The following is a 26052-nucleotide window of genomic DNA, read 5'->3' as shown; positions in this document are numbered from 1 at the left end:
AGCCCGGCGTGTTGGGACAGGAGAGCGGAAGGGGGGGGCCACTGGCCTGCTCGGCCCCGCGCAGCCTCTGCGGCCCCCGTCCTGCCAGGCTCTTCCCGAGGGCCGGCCACGGGCAGGGCCAGGACCAGAGGCCCCACCACAAGGCCCAGCCCCGCCTCCACCGAGGGGGGGGGGGACAGAGCCGGCACCTGCCTCAGCGCACCGCCCACACCTGCACGCCCACCCCGACGCACCGACAGACGCTCCAGGCCCTGTCCGGGGTCCTGAAGATGCGCGTGTGCGTGTGTGCGTGTCTCTGTGTCTCTGTGTCTGTGTGTGTGTCTCTGTGTGTGTCTGTATGTGTCTCAGTGTGTTTCTCTGTGTCTGTGTATGTCTGTGTGTTTGTGTCTCTGTATGTCTCTGTGTGTGTCTCTGTGTATCCGTGTATGTCCGTGTGTCTGTGTGGCTGTCTTTGTGTGTGTCAGTGTGTGTGTCTGTGTTTGTGTGTCTCTGTGTGTATATCCATGTATGTCCGTGTGTCTGTGTGTGTCTGTGTGCGTTTGTGTGTCTGTGTGTCTGTCTTTGTCTGTGTGTGTCAGTGTGTGTGTCTGTATTTGTGTGTGTCTCTCTGTGTGTATCCATGTATGTCCATGTGTCTGTGTGTGTCTGTGTGTCTGTGTGTTTGTGTGTCTGTCTTTGTGTGTGTCAGTGTTTGTGTTTGTGTGTGTCTGTGTGTCTCTGTGTTTGTGTGTGTCTGAGTCAGTGTGTATGTCTCTGTGTCTCTGTGTGTGTGCCCATGTGTGTCAGTGTGTGTGTCTGTGTTACTCTGTGTCTGTGCATGTCTGTGTGTGTCTGTATGGCTGCGTGTGTCTCTGTGTGTGTGTGTGTGTGTGTGTGTGTGTGTGGCACGGCAGGCAGGCTTCCTGCTGAGCCCCAGGAAGGCCCCATCCTCCCTCTGTTTCCTGTGGGCTTGCACGTCTTTCCCTCCCCTGAGCTGCCCGTCGTGCCCCGTGGCCTCCCGGGGCTCCTTTTGCATTGCTCTCGGGCACAGAGGCTGGCTGCTGGTGCCCTCAGGTCTCTGTCCGACTCCCTCCCTCCCTCCCTTCCGCCACCTCCAACACGGCTGTGCCCGCCCAGGTCTGGGGGGAGACGTGGCGGATTCTGTTCAGATGCAGCTGCTCCGGCCACCGTGACCCCAGCCGACCCCCGGGCCTGGCTCTGCGGAGACCCACGTGCAAGAGGGCAGAAGAGGCACGCCGAGGAGCCGGTGTCTCCCGAAAGTGGGCATCAGCTCGGGACCTCCCCAGCCCGGGGCTGGAAGCAGCACCCATTGGCGTGGGCCTGGGTGCACGCCCTGGGGCAGCGCCCTCGGGGGTGGGCTGGGTGCCTGGGTCCCTGGGGGGGGGCATGGACCCTGAGGCACAGGAGGAGGCTGGGGGGCGCTGGGCCCTTGGTTGGGGGTTGGACGGGGGTCCTTGAGGACCCAGGAAAGACAGGTGGGGGCACGGCTGTGGTTGGCGTGTGTGTATAAGCGAGCTCGTGGCCGGCGGGTGGGCAGACAGGTGCGAGGACGAGTGTGGGGCTCCCCCGGGAGACGCAGCCAAGGCCGAGATCCCGCCCACATGGTGCGGAGAGAGACCCAGGACCAGAAGGAAAAGAGCCTGGGTGAGCAGGGGGGCGTGGGGAGGGGCCGGGCAGCGGGGACCCAGGGGCACCTGGGGGAGGGCACACAGCTAGGTGGGCCGACAGGGGCTTCTCGGTGAAGGTGGCTGAGACCCACCCGATGCCAACCCAGGGCGGCGCCGGTTAAAAACAGGTGTAATACACCACACCCCACACCAGAGTGCCCGCTGCCCCCCCCCCACACACACACACACGCCCACAGGCCCCTCCCATCCACCCCTCCCAGAGCCCAAAGTTAGCTCAGTTCTGTAGACCAATTCTCCAGCTGAGCTGGCGGGAGCGATAGCACAGCGGTAGGGCATTCGCCTTTCACGCGGCTGACCCGAGTTGATTCCTCTGCCCCTCTCGGAGAGCCCGGCAAGCTACTGAGAGTATCAAGCCTGCGCGGCAGAGCCTGGCAAGCTACCAGTGCATATTGGATATGCCAAAAACAGTAACAATAAGTCTCTCAATGAGAGACGTTACTGGTGCCCGCTCGAACAAATCCATGAGCAACGGGATGATAGTGACAGTGACCCCTACAGGGGGCCGGAGGGTAGTGCCATAAGGAGGGCGCTTGTCTGGCATGCAGCTGACCTGGGTTTGAGTCCGGCACCGCACAGAGTCCCCTGAGCCCTTCAGGAGGGACCCCTGCGTGGTAAGTTCTGAGCACTACCAGGTGTGGCCAAAAAAAAAAAAAACACACACACACAAAAACAAAACAGAAACCTATGGGAAATCTATGGCGATTCTCAGTGAAGAACAGAGCAGCAATTTCTCTCCCCTAAATACACAAACACTCGTGCAACGGGGCATCTGCTCAGCGCTTAGCACAGTGGCGGGGGAGAGACAGAGCATCGGGCTGTGGAGACGCGGGTGCCTACGCCACGGGAGGCGTAGACAGGGCCAAGGCTGGGTCCCCTGGCCCACCCGCAGGTGCAAAGCGTCAGGGGAGGAGACCCCAGAGGCACCGGGCCCTGGCGTAGAGAACTGAGAAGAACCAGGCCAGAAAGAAACGGAAGGGAGGGGCTGGAGCGATAGCACAGCGGGTAGGACGTTTGCCTTGCACGCAGCTGACCCAGGTTCGATTCCCAGCATCCCATATGGTCCCCCAAGCACTGCCAGGAGTAATTCCTGAGTGCAGAGCCAGGAGTGACCCCTGTGCATCGCCGGGTGTGACCCAAAAAGCAAAAAAAAAAAAGAAATGGAAGGGGAGGTTCAACGGGAGGCAACAGGGGCCCCGGGCACGTGGGCGGCGCAGGGTGAGAGCGTCTGCAGATCCAAACCACGGCGGGAGACCCAGACGCCGACGACCAAACTTAAAGGTGCCCGACCAGGAGCGGGCCAGGCTGCAGAGGCGGGCAGGAGGGAACCCGGGGACGCGGTGGAGGAAGCTGGCGGTGACCTATGGGTGCTGGAGCAGCATGTGCCTCGACTCTCTTACGGGCAGTAACTTATAGAAAGTAATTGCCCAGGGGCCAGAAAGATAGTACAGTGGGTAGGGTGCTTGCCTTGCCTGCAGCTCACCTGGGTTTGGTTCCCGGCACCCCCCCCCCTCCCCAGAGGGTCTCCCAAGCTCTGCCAGGAGTGATCCCGGAGCGCAGAGCCAGGAGGAAGCCCTGAGCAGTGCTCGGTGTGACACCCCTCAAGAAAAAAAAAAAAAGCAATTCCTCCTTCCTGATGCCCCGGGCCGTCTGCTTCCAACTGTGTTTCCGGGCGGGAGTGGTGACAGCAGCAAGTGGCCCTTGGAGGGTTTTCCTCTACAACCTGGAAGCCGAAGGCACCAGCCTAAACATGGCGGCCCGACCCCCGAGGCTGCCTCGGATCCCAGCACCAGCCCCCAAGCACGGAGGGAGGGGGACGGCCCCTGGGCTTAACTCAGCACGTCCAGGCTAAACCATGTCCACTGTGCACCCCAGCAAAGCTGAAATGCTGGAGGACAGGGCAGCTCCGCCCACCTTGTACCCAGCCCGCATGGGACCCTGGGGACCCAGAGGGAAGGACTGGGCTGGAAGCTGCGGGCGGCTCAGGCCTGGAGAGCAGGTCTGGCTTGTTCCAGGCGTGGTGCCTGCAGGCTGCTGCCCTCCTCCCCGCACAGAGAGCTCCGTGCCTTGGTGGCGTCCACTGCTGGGGTCACTGTGTGCGCCAGACAGAGCCCGGGCACGGAGTCTGCACACAGTGAACCGCAGCGACCAGTTCTCTCACTCTCACCCTAAACCGCGTGTGTGGCCCAGGGGAGAAAGCCTCGCGCTTGGGGCTGGCCTGACCCTTCCGGGGGACTGGACCGAGTTCCCCCAACACACACACACACACACACACACACACACACACACACACACACAGAGCCCACTTGAATCTCTCACCCCCGAAGCATGTCTGCATCTCAGGAAGGAGTCCCCTGCACAGACACCCCCTCCGTCACCTGAGTGTCTCAACTATTTCACAACTTGCGTCTAAGAAGCTCTTCCAAAATAAATGGGTTTTTTGGTTGTCTATGTGGTGTTTCGTTTTGTTGGCATTTTCAGTTTGGTTTGCTTTAGGGAACTTGGGGGTTATTTTTCAGTTTTGGGTTTGGGGCCACAATCCACAGCTCAGGGCTGACTCCTGGCTCAGTGCTCCGGACTGACTCTCAGCTCGATGCTCGGGGCTGACTCCTGGCTCTGTGTCCAGGGGCCCTTCCCGGTGGGCAAAGCAAGCACCTTCCCTGCAGTCCTGCTGCTGTGGCCCGCAGTGTTGGTTTCTAAAGCAAGTCTCCCAGACGACCACGAGAGGCAGGGCTCGGGGACGGGGACGGTGTCCCTGGATGTCTGGATAGACGTTGTGTCAGCGCCAACCCGGAGCCTCACTGGAGCAAGGAAGAGCCAACACCCGCCTTGCTCGGAGACTTCCCTGCTTCACCCTCTCGCATGAGCTAGGGCTGGAGAGAAAGCCCTGCCCTTGGGGCTGAGGCCTGCGGCGCTGGTTCCAGAGAGGGGCCTGGCGCCTCCGCGGGCAGGGTGGACCCCGAGTCCCCCAGCCCACCCCCACCGTCTGCACCCACACTGTGGGGAGCACCGGGCAGCCCAGCTGTGGGAACCGTCAGTTACTGGCCATAACGGCTGCTGGGCCCCGTAACGCCTCGCCCAGGACCAACGCAGTGCACAGAAACGACAGACTGTTACCCTCTGGGGCCGAGGCTAGGGTCCCGCTGCTCGCCACGCGCCGGGGTATTCCAGGTGCTCTAACTGGTCCTGGGGTCAGGGGAGGGGAGGGGGGAGGGGATGCGGAGGCCTCGATAGGAAGCTTGTGCGCTGGCGCCACCTGATGGCCATCTGACTTATTACAAACACGGCTCAGGACCGGCTCCGCTTTGCTCTTGAACAAAAACATTCTAAAATATTTATTCCTGCAGAACCACGGCCGGCAATGCGCTCTAGTCTTTCAGCTGGGAAGTAGGAGCCCGGGGGCAGCCGCACGCCATCCTTTCGTTTTGTCTTTGAGTCGCCTGGCAGAGCTCCGAGGTTACTCCTGGTCCTGCACTCAGCAATCAGTCCTGAAGGGTGTTGGGGCAGAGGGGACCCTGAGGGGTGCTGGGGAGCAAACCCGGGTCAGCTGCGTGCAAGGAAGACGCCCTCCCCGCTGGACTGTCCCCCAGCCCTCGCCCTCGTGGCTGGAGTGTACCCAGAAACCAGCCACAAATAGAAAGCAGCAGAATGGGAGACTAGCACCCAAGGACAGCAGAGACGAGGGCCAGGAGGGTCGCTATGGGAAGCCGGCCTCACATGCTGGGGGAAAGGCAGCTGGGATGGAGAAGGGACCACCAGGTAAAGGGTGCTTGGAGGGCTCACTCAGGACGGGAGATGCAGGCTGAAAGTAGACTATGGAACGAACACGATGGCCGCTTACTCCCCGTATCGCAAACCACAACACCCAAAAGGAGCGAGAGAGCAAAAGGGAATGCCCTGCCACAGAGGCAAGAGGTGGGGGTGAGGGGTGGGAGGGATGCTGGGGACATTGGTGGAGGAGAATGGGCACTGGCGGAGGGATGGGTACTCGATCATTGTATGACTGAAACGTAATCATGAAAGTGTGTTAAGTCTGTAATTGTATCTCACGGTGTTTCATTTAAAAATTTTAAAGCTAGGGGCTGGAGCAATAGCACAGCGGGTAGGGCATTTGCCTTGTATGCGGCCGACCCGGGTTCAATTCCCAGCATCCCACATGGTCCCCTGAGCACCACCAGGGGTAATTCCTGAGTGCAGGGCCAGGAGTGACCCCTGTGCATCGCTGGGTGTGACCCAAAAAGAAAAAAAATATTAAATTAATAATAATTAAAAGAAAATAACAGCCACAAAATGTAGGGAAGGAGGAGGAAAGAGCTGGTCTGCCCCAGGCCCCTGTGCAGTGACCCTGGCTTCAAAGGAGAGATAGTGCGGCAGGCAGGGCCCTGTGCCTGTGGCCAACCGGGGTCCAATCTCCAACACCCCTTCTAACTCCTCTGCATCCCGCCAGGCGTGACCCCTGAGCACAGCGCCAGGAGTCAGCTTTGAGCACCTTTGGGTGTGGCCCCGAAACAAACAAACAAAAAGGTACAAGACAGATGTGACTTTGAAGGAGTCTCAGTGGCTGCTTCAAACCAGCTACTTCCAGTTTCACTTCTCTTATCCTTTTCTTTTTAACAGAATCATTTTACTGTTCACTTGATTTTTTCTTTTTTTCTTTTTTCCTTTTTTTCCTTTTCTTTCTTTTTTTTTTTTTTTGAGTCACTCTTTTTTACATTGGTTTTCTAGAAGCTTCCTGCGCTGGCATGCTGTGAACACACTTTGCTTATGCTGAGGTTTTCCCCTCACCAGCCCCGCCCCTGAGTGACAGGTGCGGCCAGACCTGGGTGAAAAGTGACCCTATTTCCAGCAGGATATTGAGCTCAGAGAGCTTTGCCTCGCCACCATGCCGCAAAGAAAATGAACTGCAAGTCAATAAAAGTGTTTCTCCCACAGTGCTCCCTCTCTGGATACAGAAAACAGTGAGTGGGGAAAACGCTGATTCAGAGAGTGTTGCTTGTTGTCTTGTTACTCGGCCCAAATACTTCTGCCTTTTAAAAATGTGAAACTGCACCTTTAGAACTGCATGCTAAAAGTAGGCAAAGGAACAAACATCTCAGTACCTGTGTTGCAAACATAATGCCCAAGAGGAGAGAAAGAGAGAGAGAGAAGGAGGGAGAGAGAGAAAGAGAGAAAAAAGAGAGAGGGGGAGGGGGCTGGAGTGATAGCACAGCGGGGAGGGTGTTTGCCTTGCACACGGCCGACCCAAGTTCAATTCCCAGCATCCCATATGGTCCCCTGAGCACCGTCAGGGTTAATTCCTGAGTGCAGAGCCAGGAGTGACCCTTGAGCATCGCCGGATGTGACCCAAAAAGCAAAAAAAAAAAAAAAGAGAGGGGGGGGGAGGTGGGGGAGAGAGAGAAAGAGAGAGAGGGAGAGAGAGCAAGAGAGAGAGAAAGAGAGAAAGAGGGGACTGGAGCGATAGCACAGCGAGTAGGGCATTTGCCTTGCACGCGGCCGACCTGGGTTCGATTCCCAGCATCCCATATGGTCCCCTGAGCACCGCCAGGGGTAATTCCGAGTGCAGACCCAAGAGTAACCCCTGTGCATCACCGGGTGTGACCCAAAAAGCAAAAAAAAAAAAAAAGAGGGGGGGGAAGAGAGAGAGAGAGAGTGTGTGTGTGTGTGTGTGTGTCTATCATAGAGGCAGGCTGGTGGCGAGGGGTGGCAGGAGGGAAACTGGGGTCTTTGGTGCTGGGAAGTGTGCACCGGCGGAGGGACGGGTGTTGGAACACTGTAGGACTGAAACCCAACCACGAACAGCTTTGTGATTGTGTATCTCACCATGATTCGATAATAAATAAATAAATAAATGTGAAGCTTGGCGTCTAATGGAACAAATCCACCCAAACTCTGGGCTGGCAGCCCTGAGCGGGACCAGAGTGCTTCCAGGCCTCCCTGCGGGTGGCGGTGCTATAAATTGGGTGCAATTTTAAGATACGATAAAACTTCATGCCAGGAAGTACAAAACAGACATTAATTTTTAATTGCACGGACTTCCGTTCCGCTATGGCTTTTCTCCTTATTTCGAGCGAAGGGAGAGGAGTTTGTGTTCTAAAATCAGCTGCTTCGGCCGAGGGCAGCCAAGGGCTCTTCACGATTGTGGAAAGGCCCCGTGGCTTACCCACGGCAGCCAGAAACCAGTCGTTCTCAGAGTTCAGGGGAGACCCCCACACCCGACGCCGGCAGCGGGGATGAGGGGTCCCCAGAGAGAAAGGCCAGCACCGTGCAGACCCTGGAGACCAGCCCGGCCGGCCACCGCGCGCTGACCAGCCGGAATTCACGCCGGGAAACAGCGAAGAGAGAAGCCGGCCGGGGCAGGGACGCGCAGGCCGCAGACACGCGCCATCACGGGAGGGGCTGGGGCCGGGCACGGGGCCAGCACAGGCCACCCGCCCGCCTGGGATAAGCCGGGAGCTGAGGGGCCTCGGGAGGCCGAGCTGCAGCCACGCTGCCTGCAGGGCCCGAGGCTGCCCATGCACCTCCAGGAGAAAGCGGGCAGGGTGTCTGTCGGAGCATCACCCTGCGGGCATGGGCAGTCGGGCCTCCAAGAGGCCCCCCAGGGGTCACGAACACTCAGCCCCTTCGTAGCCAGAGCCCACAACACCCATGACAGCCAGAAGCAGCTGCAAATGTGAACCAGCCGGACGGATGGTAAAATGTCCTGAGGGAGGGACGGACAGACAGACGGACCTGGGAGCTCAGGGCTGAGGACAGAGCGGGGGGGGGGGGGGGGGGCCGGCCATCCATTTCAGGCGACAGTGACCGGTCAGGGGCCCGTGGGGATGACTCAGCATCTCTCCCTGCCTCCAGGGAAAACCAACTTTGGAGAAGGGGCGGTGGGGGGGGGAGTCACCCCGACTTCTCTGGGCGCCACCCCGCCTGCCCTCCCGGTGCGTGAGTGCTCTCCCCGCTTTGGGGCGCCCCCACCGGCCTGGGCGGGGCCTACTTCTGTGCCCCTCGTGGCCACGAGTTTCCGGAGGCAGCTTTGCATGCCCAGGTCCTGGGATTCCCTGGGGGCGGCCGGGCTCTGAGAGTAAGGCCTGACCTCGGCCCCCCCGACGCTGGCTGGTTTTGAGTTTGGGGGAGTTTTTGCTCCTGGGAGCACACACAAGGAGCACACACTCCCTGGCGGGGCTCGGGAGACCAGAGCGAGTGCTGGGGTCACGCAGGGCAGGTGCCCCTTCCTGTGCTGTGTCCACCCAGGGCGGGAGGAGGGGTGGCACCCCTCTTCCTGAGGGCCCCCTCTCCCACTCTGCAGCCCCCAACACTCCACAGGCAATGCCACCAACAAGAAAACGAACGTAGAAATGGACCCGGGCTATTGATCTTTATTTGTGTGATCAGATTCTGGAAAGTTCTCCCTGTTCAGAGTTAATTCAGAGACAAGTAACCTAAGGCACGTTAGGGCGGGGCTGGGGGGCGGGGGTGGGACACCTGTTATGCCCCGAGGAGCTCTATATTCCGAAGTTATTATTTCAGGGTAAGAAGGTCTGTTGATTGCAAAGCAAAAAAAAAAAAAAAATTGTTTTTAAAGCAGGGGCCAGAAACAGCAGTGGCCCGAGGCGTCCTTGAAGGGTCTTCACAGTCAGCTCTGCCCCTCGGGGGGCTGCGGGCACAGGGTCCGGGGAGCCCCGGGCGGGCAGAGAGAGGTCGGCGAGCGTCAGGTCCAAGTACACTGCTGAGGTGGCCCTGGGAGAGCCTGGGAAGCTGCCTCGGGTCCTGGGTCCTGGAAGAAAGGGGGGAGGAGGGGAAGAGAGGGCATGAGCGGGGAGGGCCGGGCACCTGTGCCTCGCCTGGGGGGTCTCGTCCAAGCCACCCGCACCGGGCCAGAGAGTTAGCACGGCGGGGAGGGCGTTTGCCTTGCACGCGGCCGACCCAGGTTCGATTCCCATCATCTCATAGGGTCCCCCGAGCACTGCCAGGAGTGATTCCTGAGTGCAGAGCCAGGAGTGACCCCTAGCATCGCCGGGTGTGACCCAAAAAGAAAAAAAAAAAAAACGAAAGCACCCAGCAGTAGCGGGCGAGACACGGAAAGTGAGAGATGGGCCCTGAGGCGTTTCGCCCCGTGTCCGGAAACCCACAGAGCACCCTTCCCGAGCTCAGGGAACGGCGTGGGCTGAGCAGGTGTCCCCAGAAGGAAGCCCCCGTGCGAGCCCAGCGTCCGCCCTGCCGTGTCTGCCAGGGGCCCACTGGCCTCTCCAGGACCGGGGAGGGGCTGGAGGCGCGGGGTCACGGATACACGGACAGAGTCCCCCTGGAAGCGCAGGGCCGCTGGTGCACCCACCTAGGGAACCGCCCAGTGGCCGACTTCTCCACCGCCAGTGGGACGAGTGATGCTCATTAGTCGTTTTCAAATAACTGTTGTAACGTGGTGGTTGTTTTAAATGAAGAAACGAACCCCAGGCCTGAACGAAGGCTCCTGTCTTGCGTGGGCCCCCAGGTCAGCGCCCACACTAAGCACTGCCAGGCGTGACCCCAAACATGCGTGGTTTTTAAAGGCTCTACACAGAGTGGCTGTGATGTGTACGACGCTTTCTGAGTCCTGCACTGATGTCTTTTGGGAGCGGGGAGTTGATGCCCCGATTTCTTTTTTCCGAAACTGAGTTCCAACCTCTGAACAGGGTCCGTCCCCTGAGGTATTCAGTGGGCCTGAGGGTCTGTGTCGAGGGCGGGGATGGACCCAAGGGGCTGGATTCATCATAACTTGAGTGACAAGTTGTAAAAAACTAAAGCTCGCCGAGGGCGCGAGCACTCGCGGGCTCTCCGGGCGGCTCTGTCTCACCGCCCGAGTTCGGTGCCCCGGAACTGCTGTGTGTGCTGTCGGTCAAGGGCAGGCGACGGAAGGAAGAGGGCCAGACTGGTTGCTCGATCAGTTTATTTCATTCTCTCTCCCTGCTTCTCTCCCGGCCCTCGGTCTCTCTCTGGATCTGTGGATCTGGCCCGCGTGGATCTGGCCCCCCAACCCACTCTTATAGCCTAGTTAAATCTCCCCAGCACGAGGGGTTTGGGGCGTACACATAGGTGTGGTCACCATCAATAGGGTAAGGTTCCTTTCCCTTAGGGGATGCTTCTCCTAGGACTTAATTCTCTTTCAGCAGGAGGATCCATCCAAGGGCGGAGTCCCATGAATGTGTTTCTCTTCTCCTCAGCCAACAAACATATAAGAATTCATAATATTAATCATTTTGTATGGACACAATAAGAGATGCATTAAAGCTTATAGAATTGCTCTCCTGGGGCCATCTCAATCTCAGACTACAGTGCTCAGGCCAGATCAGTCTTTCCTATCCCTGGCAGGGTCCCAGTCTCATAATTACTATTGGATCATGACAGCATTTGTCCATGATCAAGCTCTTAACTTATAGTTAAGAATTAGGCACTTTGGCCAGGCCCATCTCGATGCCAGGGTAGCACATAACTCACCGCTTGCCCTGGATCCTTCCCGTCCCACATCGGGGACCCTACTTTGGGGTGCTAGGAACTGAGGGCAACTGAGGCTTAAGTGGAGAAAGCAGATGCCCGGGAGGGAATAATATTCGAGGCCAATTAATTCCCAAGTTATAAAAACATAATATTGTCTTCTTGTGTCTATACAAAACAGACATAGCTTTAAAGTAAATTATTCAAAAGGCACAAGAAGAGGAGAAAGGCAATATTAACTTATATAATATAAATTCAGTATCCTAGGAAGGTCTGACCTTGCAAATTAGCAGAGCCAGATTAAGGGAAAGCCGTGGATTAACTGTTTTGGGGAAGAGAGCATGGAGAAGTGATTATAGCTAAACAAAGGGATGGGAGAGATTCGGGAACACCTTGATGGGTGAGACTGGGGTAAACCTAAACTCTGGGTAAAACCAGGACAAGCTACTTGTGGCAAGGAGGGAAAGGACAAAGTAATGTCATCCTACAACAAGTGACTTCCCTGGTGCAGTCGTGGCCCCCAGCTCCTGTCCCCTAAGAACGCATCACGAGTTGTTTTGTTTCAGCACTTTACTTCCTTTGGAGAGGCCATACCCAGCGATGCTCAGGGCTGACTCCTGCCTCTGCACCCAGGAATTACTCCTGGCAGGACTTGGGGGACCCTCTGGGATGCCGGGGATCTAACCCAGGCCAGCCATGTGCCCTTCCCGCGGGACTAACACTGAGCCCAAGCACTTGACTCTAGGGCTCTCGGGGAGGGGGTTCCCTGGACAGAGAAATCTCCGACTCCCAGCTGATGTTTGCAGAGCCCCGGTGTCCCCTTCCTTCTCCCGCTGCCCCTCCCCCAGGACTCCCCAGAGAGTCGCAGGGTTCTGGTGTGTCACGGGACTTTCCGAGGCCTGTGTCCGTGCCCCTCCCGGAGAAGCCGGTGTGCCTGGACCAGGCGGCCCGAGTCTCCCGCACCCCCACACCCGAGTACGTTGGTGCAGTAAAATCTCTCGGCTCACTAAGGCAAATCAATATTTACCAAGCAAGAGCGTCAGCCTCGCTGCCCTGGAAAAAGACACGCCCTCTGCCTGAAACCTGGTGGCAGGGACAGACAGACAGATGCCCCCACCGCCGTCGGCACAGCTGGTGAGGGTGGCAGCCTGGGAGGGGTCCTTCGCCCACCGTCCGAGCCCTCTCCTGCTCCCAGCGCCCGTCTCACACTCGGCCCCCTCCCCAGGGCCGACCCAGGGTGCTCAGGGCGGGAGAAGCCCCCGGGGGTGCTGGGCAGGCCCAACCCTGCAGGGGGCCATGGCGTCCTGGGGCCTTGGCCGGGCTGGGGGGAGCTGAGTGCAGCAGGGGGCCTCCCGCGGGCCCTTCTCTCTGCAGGAGCCTTGGGCCTTGGAGGGTCTGAGTCACCAACCGCACGTCTGGGGGTCCGTCCCACGCCCCCACCCAGGAAGGAGCCCCAGGAACTAGTATACTCGCGTGGCCGCAGACGCGCCTTCCCCTGGAAAGGGGGTTTTGCAACAGATGAGCCAGAGCCCCCAAGAAACCAGGTCCCCTCAGCCCACACGCCTGCGGCTCCCGCAGGGGGGCCCGGCCCCAGGCAGAGGCCCAGGCTAGACCCCAGAGGAACCCCCGGAGCGAGCCCCGGCCCAGACCCGGCTACCTGGAAAGCGCAGGGCTAGGAATCTTCTTCCTCTCCTCCTTCCTCCTCTGCTCCCGGCTCTTCTCCTTCCTCAGTTTCCCCCTCGGCTCCCTCCTCCTCGGCGGCTTCCTCTGCCTGGTTCGACGAGATGACCAGGTTATTGAGAACAAACAGGGGGTCGCTCCTCAGCCGGGAAAGGTTCCCCGTGCCTACCCCAGCACACGTCGCACACACTTAACACACACACACAAACGCAACAGACACACAATATGCCCGCAACACATACAATCTACACAACACACCCTCGACACATGCAACATACTGCACTGTGTCACACATGCTACACACGCATGACCAGCAATGCATAGATAGCATGTACCACGTGTATCATGCATGCAACACAGTACATATAGAACATGTGCTGAGTGCAGCTTCCAGACATCCCACACAGAACACACATGCAACACGTCTGCGGTACGTAAGACACACACACAGTATACAACCACCCTTGATACACACAACAGACACATAAGCTGCCAACCTTCAACACACACAGTTGGACTGCAAAGCGCCCTCAACATGTACACAGACACACCACAGACATGGTACGCACTCAACCCACACTCACACCCCCCTCAAGGCCAAACACGCTATGCACATACAGCACACCCTCCCCCAGCACACAAACACACGCGTGTGACCCCAGACACGCGCACACCCTCAGCCAAGTGCCCCAGGGCAGGGACAGCAGGTGGCTCTGGGGCCAGTCGAGCTCACCACGGGCTCAACCTGGCCCCTGCCCCTGCCTCACCTCCACGGGGCCACCGCCCCTCACTGGCCCCTGCCCCTGCCTCACCTCCACGGGGCCACCGCCCCTCACTGGCCCCTGCCCCTGCCTCACCTCCACGGGGCCGCCCCTCACTGGCCCCTGCCCCTGCCTCACCTCCACGGGGCCGCCCCTCACTGGCCCCTGCCCCTGCCTCACCTCCACGGGGCCGCCCCTCACTGGCCCCTGCCCCTGCCTCACCTCCACGGGGCCGCCCCTCACTGGCCCCTGCCCCTGCCTCACCTCCACGGGGCCACCGCCCCTCATTGGCACCCTCGCTTGCGCGGTGGAGGCCACGGCCACCCAGAAGCCATGCTAGCACCGGGGGCCCCGGCCTGCTGCACAGGGGGCGCCTTCTGCCCGCCCCCCCGCCAGCTCAGGTGCTCACACTGTGTTTCTCCAGGGTGCCCCGAGGCCGACAGAGACGCACACTGCACCCCCACCTCTGGTCTGAGGGAAGGGCCACACCCGGCGATGCTCAGGGCTGACTCCTGGCCCCGCACTCAAGAATCCCCCTGGCGGTGCTCGGGGAACCAGACGGATGCTGGGGTAGACTCAGGCCGGCCGTGTCCAGGCAAACGCCCTCCCCGCTGTGCTACAGCTCCCGCCCCTGGCTGTCTCTGTGTGGAAGTGGAATTCTTACATCTCTGTCTTGCTTTCTCCTCTAGGGACGGCTTCAGTGTGGCTGACCAAGCAAGCCCTGTTACAGGGGGCTCAGCGCTGTGGGCGGGTGCCTGGGCCCACTCCAGCCCCACACGACCCCTCGGGCATCCCTAGGAGCCGCCTGCAGGCCCCTGGCATCACCGGGTGCCTGGGTAACCCCCGCACGGCGTCCTCTGACCTGAACCTCTGACCCAGTGTGCAGAGTTGCCAGCTTCCCCGTGCCTGGGCCTCCTCGGCCCTCAGGGCCCCGCTGCCGCACCCAGAGGAAGAGCCAGGCGCCCAGACCCCGGCCAGAGCGGAACCTCAACATGGACAGGTCGCTGTGCCACAGAGGTGGTAGGCGTCTGAGACCACCGGCCCTCGTTCCCGGAGAAGACGTCTGGCCTGCAGACTCAGACCCAGGACGGCAGACCCGGGGCCGGGAGGACTCGCCCAGGGCTGGGAACTCACTGTGAGGGGGCGGAGGGGCAGTTAGGACAGAGGAGGGACCATGGTGACAGTGACCATTGGGGATGGGCACTCTGGGCAAGAACCGAGAGCTGAGAGGAGGGGAGGGGAGAGAAGAGGACCTCTCAGTGTCTGTGCTGCAGACTACGATGCCCAGGAGGAGAGAGAGACAGAGACAGAGGCAGAGAGAGGTGTCCACCGCAGGGGCAGGCCGGAGGGGAGGCAGCTGGTAGGAAAGTGGGGACACGGTTGGTGGAACTGCGTGCGGGTGAAGGGTGCGTTCTTGTGACTGGAACCAGAGTGTGAACATGTATCTGTGCATCTCATGGTGATGCAATTAAAACAAAACAAAATGAAATTTTAAAAAATGTAAATGGGGGCTGGAGCGATAGCACAGCAGGGAGGGCATTTGCCTTGCACGCGGCCGACCCGGGTTCAATTCCCAGCATCCCATAGGGTCCCCTGAGCACTGCCAGGAGTCACTCCTGAGAGCAGAGCCAGGAGTAACCCCTGAGCATCGCCAGGTGTGACCTGCAATTCCAAAAAAAAAAAAGTTCAGATTAAAAAAAAAAAGAGAGAGAGAGAGAGAGAAAAAGAAAGAAAAAAGGCAAACCCTAGCAGCAAACTTGCTTCTGTGTTTTTAGATGAAATCTGTGTTTCCTCTTGAAACAGCGGGATGCCTGGGCAGTCTCGGGCTGGGGCCAGTGCCGGCTCGAGCTCCGCCGAGATTCGACCCGGATGGCCATGCCTTTGCACAGCCGCTTGGCTGCTGAACGAGCAGGATCCAGAGCCAGCTATATGACTTGGGGTTCCAGCGAGTGCTTGCAGCCATGTCTCCAGACTGTGAACTAAGCTTTTGCTCCATGCTGCTCCAGGAAGGGAAATGATTCAATTTCCAACTTAAATCTCCCTGGATTTAATTACTAAAATACAGAAATCCTAAACCGCGGCCTCACGACTTTTTATCTCTTCATTCTCATCAGTGGAAAACTAATTATCAAATATTTCCCTGTCAATAGGGCCGTATTCTTGGGGGATAAATTCCAACAAGAATAGTGAGTCTGTGTTGAAACTCCAACAACAATAGTGAGTTCTGTGTTGAAATATGGAATGTAATCAAGGTAAAGAGAAAAGGAAGTGAAATTTATCAGTTATGCAAGGGGGGGGTGGTTGGGGAGTGGGGGGTGGGAGGTATACTGGTTTTTCTTTTTTTTTGGTGGTGGAACATGGGCACTGGTGAAGGGACAGGTATTTGAGCATTGTATGGCTGAGACATAAGCCTGAGAACTTTGTGACTTTCCACATGGTGATTCAATAAAATAAATTTTAAAATAAAAAGAAATCTGTGTTTTCAGCCTCTGCGTCCTTTGGTGCCAGCTTCGCTGACGGTTCCTGGGACACGGGTGAGTGTCTGAGCTGGACTCTCCGAGCCCCAGACACGGCAGCCGCGCCCAGCGGAAGCCGGCAGTGTCCAGCCCGCCCCACAGACTGGCCGCGGGAACGCCGGCCAGGAGCAGGTGGCTCGGACACTGCAGGTGTCTCCCTAAGGCGCCTAGCCTGTCTCCTGACTTCCTCTCATGCTCTCATCACTCACCGAGACCTCCTGCCCGCAGGATTCTATTAATTAGTTTTACTTTGTCTTGTTTGGGGGCCGCGCCCAGCGGTGCTCAGGGTCTGCCCGTGCAAGGCCAGCACCCACCCCTGCACCGCCACTCCAGGCCTTCTTTTTTCCGCTTTTTGGGTCACCCCGGCAATGCACAGGGGTCACTCCTGGCTCTGCACTCAGGGCAGTTAGGACAGAGAAGGGACATGTATACAGACACACCACAGACATGGTACACGGTACATGGTACCATGGTACATGGTACACATATGGAACACACAAGTGCTGTTCCTGGCGGTGCTCAGGGGACCATGTGGGATGCTGGGAATCGAACCCGGGTCGGCCGTGTGCAAGGCAAATGCCCTCCCCGCTGTGCTATCATCACTCCATCCTCCTTTTAACTCCTTTGAGTTCTTCTTGTGACACTTCCTTGCTTTGTTTCGGGGGCGCCCCCGGCAGTGCTCAGAGGTGGCTCCTGGCTCTGTGCTCGGGGCTCAGTCCTGCTGTGGCGTGGGGACAGGAATCAGAGCAGGGCCAGCTGCGTCCTTCGTCCCTGGCCTACCTCTCCAGCTCCTCGCTACGATTCTTTGCTGTCGTTGACATTGTGACCACAGCCGGGAGGCTGGGGGCTCAGAGACCCTCCCCAGCGGCTACTCGGAGCCTCTTGCCAGCCCGTTCTCCGAGTGCCTCTTTACTGGACCCACTGGAGACGCTTCCCCCTTCCCTGCTGAGGGTCTTACTGAGGGTCTGTGTTCCTTCCGCTTTGCTAACCTTCGTCCTTCCAGCATCTCTCCTCCCCCAGGCCTTACAGCAGGGACAGCAGAGTGGACAGTCTCAGCAGGGGTGCGGGGGACGGGGGGAGCCCCTCCTGGCCTGCCCAGAGCTTCCACACACTCGGCCCCGACATGTTGCGCCCTCCCCCGGGCTGGGACCCTTGCTCCTTTCTGGGGACCCTCTGAGAAACAGCCCTCAGCCCTCAGCAGGCTGGGGTAGGGGTGCAGCGTGGGGGATGAAGGGGGGTAGGAGGGTGCAGGCGGCCTCGCCACTTCTCGAAGAGCTGGGTTAGCGGGACACTGCGTGGTGCCTTCAGGCGGGTTTGCTCCGCGCGGTCAGGGGTCTGCGTCTTACCTCCCCCTCGGCAGCCTCGCCCTCTGCACCTGCGGCCACCTGGCCCTCTTCATCCTGGGCTCCGTCCACGGGAGTGAAAAGAGAGAGAAAACGAAATCACCGGAATGCACTGTAGGAAGCCACCCGCCTCGACCGACAAAATACGAACACGGAAGGCCTGGCCTGCAGCAAGCCTCAGTGATCCCTACACAGGGCTCAGCCTCTCCACGCCGGGACACAGCAACCTCCACTAACTTTTTGGGTCACACCCGGCAATGCTCAGGGGTCACTCCTGGCTCTGCACTCAGGAATTACTCCTGGTGGTGCTCAGGGGACCCTATGGAATGCTGGGAATTGAACCCAGGTTGGCCGAGTGCAAGGCAAACGCCCTCCCCGCTGTGCTATTGCTCCAGCCCCACTAACTTTCTTCTAAGGAAACACTTTCTGCTCATCCCTTTAGCAAATTATTTTTAACAAGTAATATGAAGCATCTGTCTGGGGGCCTACCAGGGGCCCAGGCTTCAGGGGCGAGTGGGAGAACTGGAGACAATGGTGCTGCGAAGGTGCAGGGGAGGAGGGAATTGGTGTTGGAATATTGAACATCTGCAACTAAACTGAAGACTTTGTAAAGTTATAAAATCAAAAAGAAAAAAGAAAAGAGAATGAAATCACCAACGTTTTAGATCTAAAAATTAGGCCCACATGCCCTGGGCCCAGATGAGATCCGGAGCAGCCTCGCACAACACAGCCGGCCCCTCTGCTCCTTAAAGACTATGATCCGGGAGGTCTACTAACCCATTTTGGCACCCAGAGACTTATAGAAATGCATCTAGACTGTGAGCAGAGCTAAAACAACAGAAATCCAAAACTGCGCAGCCACGAGCTCCTAAATCTTCATTCTCAGCAATGGAAAACAAACTATCAAATGAAGCCTTTTCAGCAGGTTTGATTGTTGGGGGGAAATTCCAAATAATGATAATCAGTTCTCTGTTGAAATATTGAATGTATCCAAAGTATAAAGAGAGTAAAGTGAAGATCATTAGCCACACAGGTGGGAGGGTGTAGGAGGGGGGTATATTGGGGTTCTTGGTGGGGGAACAGGTGCACTGGTGAAGGGATGGGGGTTTGATCATTATATGACTGAGACTTAAACCTGAAAGCTTTGTAACTTTTGTCATGGTGATTCAATAAAATAAAATAAAAATTAGGCCCAAGAGAATAAAGGTAAAATGGTCATCGAAACGAGACGCTGCAGTGTGGGTGGAGAGGACAGATGGGTAGAGATGGCCCCTCTCCATGTCTCCAGTTCTGGAATGTTCTAAAGACTTTTTTTTTATTTTGGGCTGGAGCAATAGCACAGTGGGTAGAGCATTTGCCTTGCATGAGACCAACCCAAGTTCGATTCCTCCGTCCCTCTCGGAGAGCCCAGCAAGCTACCGAGAATAACCTGCCCACACGGCAGAGTCTGGCAAGCTCCCCGTGGCGTATTCGATATGCCAAAAACAGTCACAACAAGTCTCACCATGGAGATGTTACTGGTGCCCACTCGAGCAAATCAGTGAGCAATGGGATGACAGTGATAACAGTGATACAATGATTTTGGGTCACACCTGGAGACGCTCAGGGGTTACTCCTGGCTCTGCACTCAGGAGTAACTCCTGGTGGTGCTCGGGGAACCATATGGGATGATGGGAATCGAACCGAGGGCAGCTGCATGCAAGGCAAACACCCTACCTGCTGTGCTATCGCTCCAGCCCCTGGAATGTTCAAAAGATTAAAGGCATTTTCCCACCGCTCGCAGTTCTAAGAAAATTCAGCTATTTACCATGACTGGTTGGGGCTGGAGGATCTCACATGCAATGCAGAATTTTCAACTCTGTCGACAACTGACCTTTTTATAAACCCAATTATTCTTATGAACTTAGGTTCCGCGGAAGCAGGGAACAGGCCAAACCCACACAGTGACAAAGGGGCTTGTCTTTGGAAGGGATGAGCTGGCCCCGGGTTCGAGTGCCCCAGCTCTGCAGATCACAGGCCATCAGCTGTGGGCCCGGTGAGGGGGCCCGGTCCAGTCCCTCAGCGGGCGCCCTGGAGCTAGCAGCCAAACGCGCCTACAAGTGCCTGCATGTGCCTCACTGGCTTATTGTTCTTATTCAATTGCAAGCTACTCTGTATGACTCACCATCGCTGTCTTTCCACTATCCATCACCGAGAGATTGTTTTTATGGAACTAAACTTCCAGCCTTGGTTCACAGAAGCCTGAGGGGTCCGAGTAGACAGACCCTGTCAGCCGTCACGCAGGGTCACGAAGCCCTGGCCTGAGTGACAGAGCAGCTCTCACCCTGCACACGGCACTTCACAGCTCCACCAGGATGACCCCGGAGAACAGAGCCAGGCATGGGCGTGAGCACTGCTAGGTAGAGTCAAAAAAAATGAAAACAACAGCCCGCACACCTTGCCTGCGGGGAGCGGGCTTCCCAGGCTACTGACCGACAGACCCAGCTTCCCCCTTTGTGGGCTCCGCCTGGCTCTGCTCAGGGGAGACCCCGGCAGTGCTCAGGGGGCATGTGGCCCCGGGGACTGACCCGGCCCCCCCGCGTGCCAAGCCAGCCCCCCATTCCACCGAGCACTCTCTTCTCCCCCTGAAAACTACTTCCCTCTCCGGGGGGCCGGGAGGGGAGATGCTATACCCAGCCGTGTTCAGGACTCTGCCCTCAAGAATCGCTCCGAGGCTCCATCCCAGCCTCCAGCCCGCCCTGCCCCCCGGAACTCACGCCCTCAACCCTCCCCTGGCACCATCTTGCCACGGCAGCCAGCAGGGAAGAGTCCGGGCCGGCGGGCACCGCAAGCCGGAGAATGCCCCAGACCCCAGACCCGGCCAACAACACTGGGGTGCCAGATGGAGAAGGTGCAGTCACCCCGCCTTCTCCAGACGGAGCCCCGGCGACACTGAGCTTCTACTTACATGGCTCCAGTAAGTGGACTGGGACCGTTTCTCCTGATAGACAAAAAACGCTCAGGAATGGCTCCACCACCCCTGAACGGCCATGACCCCAGAGGCACACAAACCAATCTCGGAACGCAGCGGCTGCTGGCAGAAATGCTCCTCGACTGTGGATTAAGCTACGGCCCGGCCCCGTGCCGCCCCGGGAGGGGAAGGGTTTCTGTCCCTCGGCCTTTTCCCCTTTGCTGCAGCACGGGGATTGCCACCTTTCAGAGCCAAGTGGACAGAGGTAGGAGCTTGCAGTGATGGGACAGCCGGGGTATCTCGCGATGGCGGGGGGGGGGGGGGGCAGAAATCTTGGAACACAGCTGCTGTGGGCAGAAATACCTCTGGACTTCATTACTAAAATACCAGAATCCCAAAACTGGGTGGCTGCTTTTGCAACCATGCAACATCATATGCTCTTTGTTATCAGCAATAGAAAACATGATCTAATGATGCCATTTCGACAGGTCTGATTGTTGGGGGGGGAAACTCCAAATAATAATAGTGGGTTTCCTGTCAAAAACTGAATGTAATCAAAGTAAAGATAGTAAAGTGAAAATCATCTGCCACACAGGCAGGGGTGGGTGGGAGGGGGGTATGCAGGGGTTCTTGGTGGTGGAACATGTGCACTGGTGAAGGGATGGGTGTTGGATCATGGTATGACTGAGACTCAATCCTGAAAGCCCTGTAACTGTTCTCACGGGAAGAAGAGGAGGAGGAGGAGGAGGAGGAGGAGGAGGAGGAGGAGGAGAATCGCTCCCAGATTACGGTGGGGGGTGCCACGGTTGTGGGGTGGTGCTGCTGTACTGGATGTCTGTAGCATAATATCATGAGCAACTTTTTAAAATAAATATTGAAAAAAAAATGCTTCTGGCAGGCTCAGATGGTGCCAGGGCCAGACCCCAGCTGGCCGTGTGCAAGGCCAGCGCCTGACCCGCGGCACTATTGTTCCAGCCCGAGCCCCAAAACTTGTTTCTGGAGAACTACAACCCCCGAAGCTCTGACGAGACCCCAGGATGTGACGTGAGCCATCACTCTCTCACCCACTCACTAGGCAATGACAGTGTAAAGTCCTTTCACCTGGTTTTTCTGAGAAAGTCTGTGGATAAGTGTTGGAACATCGTATGCCTGAATCTCAGTCATTAATACCTTTGTAAATCATGGTGCCTCGGAAAAAAATAATTTTTTTTTTTTGCTTTTTGGGTCACACCCAGCGATACTCAGGGGTTACTCTTGGCTTTGCACTCAGGAATTACTCCTGGCAGTGCTTGGGGGACCATATGGGATGCTGGGGATCGAACCCGGGTCGGCCGCGTGCAAGGCAAATGCCCTACTCGCTGTGCTATCGCTCCGGCCCCAAAAATAAAATTTAAATAGAAGTTAGAGGAAAGAAATTTTTTGAAAAGAAAGAACAAAAAAAAAGAAAAAGAACAACACAAGAAAGAAAGGGAGGGAAGGAAGGAAGGAAGGAAGGAAGGAAGGAAGGAAGGAAGGAAGGAAGGAAGGAAGGAAGGAAGGAAGGAAGGAAGGAGGGAGGGGAGGGAGGGAGGGAGGGAGGGAGGGAGGGAGGGAGGGAGGGAGGGAGGGAAGGAGAGAGGAGGGAGGGAGGGAGGGAGGGAGGAAGGAAGGGGGAAGGAAGGGAGGAAGGAAGGAAGGAAGGGAGGGAGGAAGGAAGGAAGGGAGGGAGGAAGGAAAGGAAGGAGCGAGGAAGGGAGGGAGGGAGGGAGGGAGGGAGGGAGGAAGGAAAGGAAGGAGGGAGGGAGGGAGGGAGGAAGACAGGCAGGCGGGCAGAGTACCGGCCCGGAGGCAGGGTGGGAGGCTGCCAGCAGCAGATCCCGGTTCCCACCCCAGCAACCCCACTCGGCCCCCCCAGTCCCCGCCAGGAGTGAGCCCTGAGCACCGCCGGGTGTGGCCCCAACACAGAATGCAAAAAGGAAGACAAAGAAAGAAAGTCCCAGCCTGTCCCAAGGAGCCGCCCGGCTGGGGGTCCTGGTTGCCCGGACACAGCCCAGACAGGGCCCCGACAGGGCCAGGACTAGGGCGGGAGTGGCCGCGCCGCGGTGAGAGTAGGGCAGAGGCGGGGGCACAGACAGTGACCCACTGGGCCTCTCCGCCCGGCTGAGGAGGCCCGAGCCCGGCTGCCGTGGGCCCAGCGGAGCGGAAGCCCCGAGTCTTCCTGCCTCACCCTCTTTCTTTCCCACCCCCCCATACATATCCTACTTCAGCACAGTGAGTTACAGACGTGCACATAATCGTCTGAGGCAGACGCGACCGGAGAGCAGACGGCGGGTCCTCGGGCCAGTCTCCCGGCCAGCCCGTCTCCTGCCAAAGATCCCATCGACCCTCCTCCAAACACAATCAGTCCTCGCTAACCGCGTTATGACGTCATTATAATCCGTTTACTGGCAAGCCTGGTTTTATTTCTCTTATGGGATTCGATGAAGTTACGCCAAGGAGCAAAGCATCGTCTGTCAAATGGCGGGGTGGGGGGTCGGGGATAAGACTTCGTCTCTATGTAGGAACGACAGGACGGAGGGGGCCAAACTGGATCTGAGTGGGTCGTGTCACCATGCTCATCCAGAATGACCGTGTCAGGCGGGGCCGGGGCTGCATGGGTGACGCTGAATGAAATCAGCCTGAGGAGCGACACCACAGAACTCGCTCGTGTGTGGGAGACAGAGAAGCAAGGTCGGGCCAGACACAGCCTTGACCCATCACAGAACCGAGGGCTGAGTGACGGGGCAGCGAGGAGGGCGTCTGCCTGCATGTTGCTGACCAGCTTCCATCCCCCGCACCACAAAGGGTGCCCTGAGCCCCTCCCCCACCACCAGTGGTCCCTGAGTGCAGAGTCAGGAGTAATCCCTGAGCACCACTGGGTGTGGCCCCTCCAAAAATAAGACCTGAGGTGACCACCAGGGGCTAAAGGTCCTTGGGTGGGGAGGGAGATGGAGTATCTTCTGACAAGGTGCCAAAATAACTCCTAAGACCCCTGCTCCGTCGTCAACTGTGTCACTGCATCACTGTCATCCCGTTGTTTGTTGATCTACTCGAGCGGGCACCAGTAACGTCTCTATTCCTCCCGGCCCTGAGAGTCTAGCAGCCTCTCCTGACTCGTCTTTCCCAACGGCTGGAGGCTCTTTCAGTTCCATCGTTAACTGTAACCTCAGTAACCAAGAAGACCAGGGAAAGAAAAAATTAAAACGCCCAGAGCCAAAATAAAAGAAAATGCCAAACAGTGTTGTAAGTACACCAGCTGGAGCTCACCACCCCGGGATTTACGTGATGCCATAATGCAGCACAACTTCAGTGAACAGCTATAGACACAAAACAAACGCAAGTTTCTGGCACCAGGAGCTGCCCCAGAGGCACAAGCTTTGCCCACAGGAGGCCTAAGGACCATCCTTGGCACTACATGAGGTTACCCGAGCACCACTGGGCCCCAGAGCACTGGATCAAGAGTAACCTCGAGAGATAACTCCCAAAAAATGTTATCTCAGGTCAGCACAAAAATGGACCAGAGGGATGAAGACCAGAAGGCAGAGCTTTCGCCATGGAGGCCACAGAAAAAATCAATGCCTGAATAAGGATGGGGGGGCCAAAAAGATGGCTCAGTGGTCTGGAACTTGGGGGAGGCCCAGGTTCAACTCCCAGCACACAGGGTCCTCCAAGCACTGCCAGGAACAAGTCTCAAGGAGTTAGTACAACTGGGTACTACCAAATAAAACTCATCATAATGATAGGAAGCAGGGCTAGGGAGACAGCTCAGAGGGACGGAGTGCCTGCATTGCATGTGCGGGGCCCCTACGAGACCCCCACCCACCCCCATCACAGGGCGCAAAGCATCAAACCCTCAGGCCTGCGGAGTTGGGCTGAGTGTCTCCAGAAGGGATCCTTCCCACCCCCAACCCCAGCAGCCTCCGGCATACAAACGTCCCAGTTTCACTGGCTCACGGTTAATTGCAAGACAGGCCAAGCCAAAGAGCTGCCCTGCACTGTCCACAACAGCCAGACTCTGGACACAGCCCGAGTGCCCGAGAACAGACGAGCGGTTAAAGACACTTTGGTACATCTACACAGTGGAGTACTATGCAGCTGTTAGGAGAGAGGAAGTCATGAAATTTGCTCCTAAGTGGGTAGACATGGAGAGCATCATGCTGAGTGAAATGAGTCAGAACGAGAGGGACAGACATAGAAGGACTGCACTCATCTGTGGAGTATAAAATAACATAATAAGAGACTGATACCCAAGGACAGCAGAGACAGGGAGATTGCCCCATAGTTGGCAGCCTGCCTCGTGAGTTGGGAGAGAAGGCAGCTGGGATAGAGAAGGGGTCACTGAGTCAGTGATGGTTGGAGGAATGCTCGGGATGGGAGATGTGTGCTGAAAGTAGGTAAAGGACCAAACATGACGGCCTCTCAGTATCTGTATTGCAAACCATGATGCCCCAAAGTAGAGAGACAGTATGGGGGAAACTGTCTGCCATGGAGGCAGGGAGAGGGCTGGAAGGGGGGGGGGGTTTACTAGGGACACTGGTGGTGGGGAATGTGCACTGGTGGAGGGATGGGGTTTGATCATTATATGGCTGAAACTCAAACGTGAAAGCTTATAACTATATGTCACAAAAAAAAAAAAAAACAGTGCTGTCCCAATTCAACAGCCCCTGGAGCCCGTGGCTGCGTGTGTGGCTGCACGGCCCCTCCAAGCTCCACCGCCCGGCCAGCCTGGAGGAGCACAGCTAATTAGACGGGGAAGTCGCGCAGAATCCACGAAGCTCAGTGAGCAAAAGCAGTAACACGGAAGGTGCAACTAGCAACCAGCAGCCCAGAAAATCCTCAGATAAGGACTTAATGACACCCCTGTGAGACACTTTCACAAATTTTCTTTTTCTGAACCATGTTTTGATAATTCCATTTGCCATTTTTGTTGTAATATCACTGTATCACTGTCATCCCGTTGTTTGTCGATTTACTCAAGCAGGCACCAGTAACGTCTCTATTACACTCGGCCCTGGGATTTTAGCAGCCTCTCCTTACTCTTCTTTCCCAATGATTGGAGGCTCTTTCAGGGTCAGGGGAATGAGACCATCGTTACTGTTTTTGGCATATCGAATACGCCACAGGGAGCTTGCCAGGCTCTGCCATGCGGGTGGGATACTCTCAGTAGTTACAAGAAGAAATAAAGGGGTCATACTATAGCCTATCCATTAATCTTAAATAGCCCTTTTTAATTATTAATGATTAATTATTAAAAATAATTTTAATCCAGCATCCATTATGTTAACTAGCCATGATGCTTTCTACTAAAACTTCTTATATTGACTGGAGATAAAACAGCTAGCAAAACATACTTCAGTGATTCAGCCTTTGATTAAACAGCTGAATGGTAATTTGCATTCCTCTTTTAAAAAATTCAGGTGAAAGGACACAGCTAAACTAACACATACAAAGTATAACCTTGTAAATATAAAGTGTATTTAAAGAAATTATTGTAGTAGATCACCAAACGCACATTCTGCTATCATATCTCAATACAATCGGAGATGGTACAGAGATAATCTTGTATTTTGCTGTGGTTAACTTTAACTATTCAGGTTTATTTTCATAAGCAATATAAAGTAAATAGTTTTGCTTCTGCTA

General features: G+C 56.8%; 1 protein-coding gene across 1 annotated transcript in view; it reads right to left on the bottom strand.

Annotated features, from left to right (window-relative positions):
• Window positions 1–9032: 9032 nt before the first annotated feature.
• The window catches only part of SH3BGR (SH3 domain binding glutamate rich protein), a 56473-nt gene continuing 39453 nt past the window's right edge, over window positions 9033–26052 (bottom strand). Inside the window, exons 6-8 of the mRNA XM_055127211.1 lie at window positions 17448–17501; window positions 12802–12915; window positions 9033–9450 (exon numbers count right to left, since the gene is read on the bottom strand). Coding sequence (XP_054983186.1) covers window positions 12817–12915; window positions 17448–17501 — 153 coding nt within the window. The 3' untranslated portion in view covers window positions 9033–9450; window positions 12802–12816. The remainder of the gene's footprint in view (window positions 9451–12801; window positions 12916–17447; window positions 17502–26052) is intronic.

The sequence above is a fragment of the Sorex araneus genome, chromosome 2, assembly GCF_027595985.1.
Source record: "Sorex araneus isolate mSorAra2 chromosome 2, mSorAra2.pri, whole genome shotgun sequence".
Classification (NCBI taxonomy): Eukaryota; Metazoa; Chordata; class Mammalia; order Eulipotyphla; family Soricidae; genus Sorex; species Sorex araneus.
Note: the sequence above shows the minus strand (reverse complement) of the source record. Positions and strands in the feature narration are given on the sequence as shown.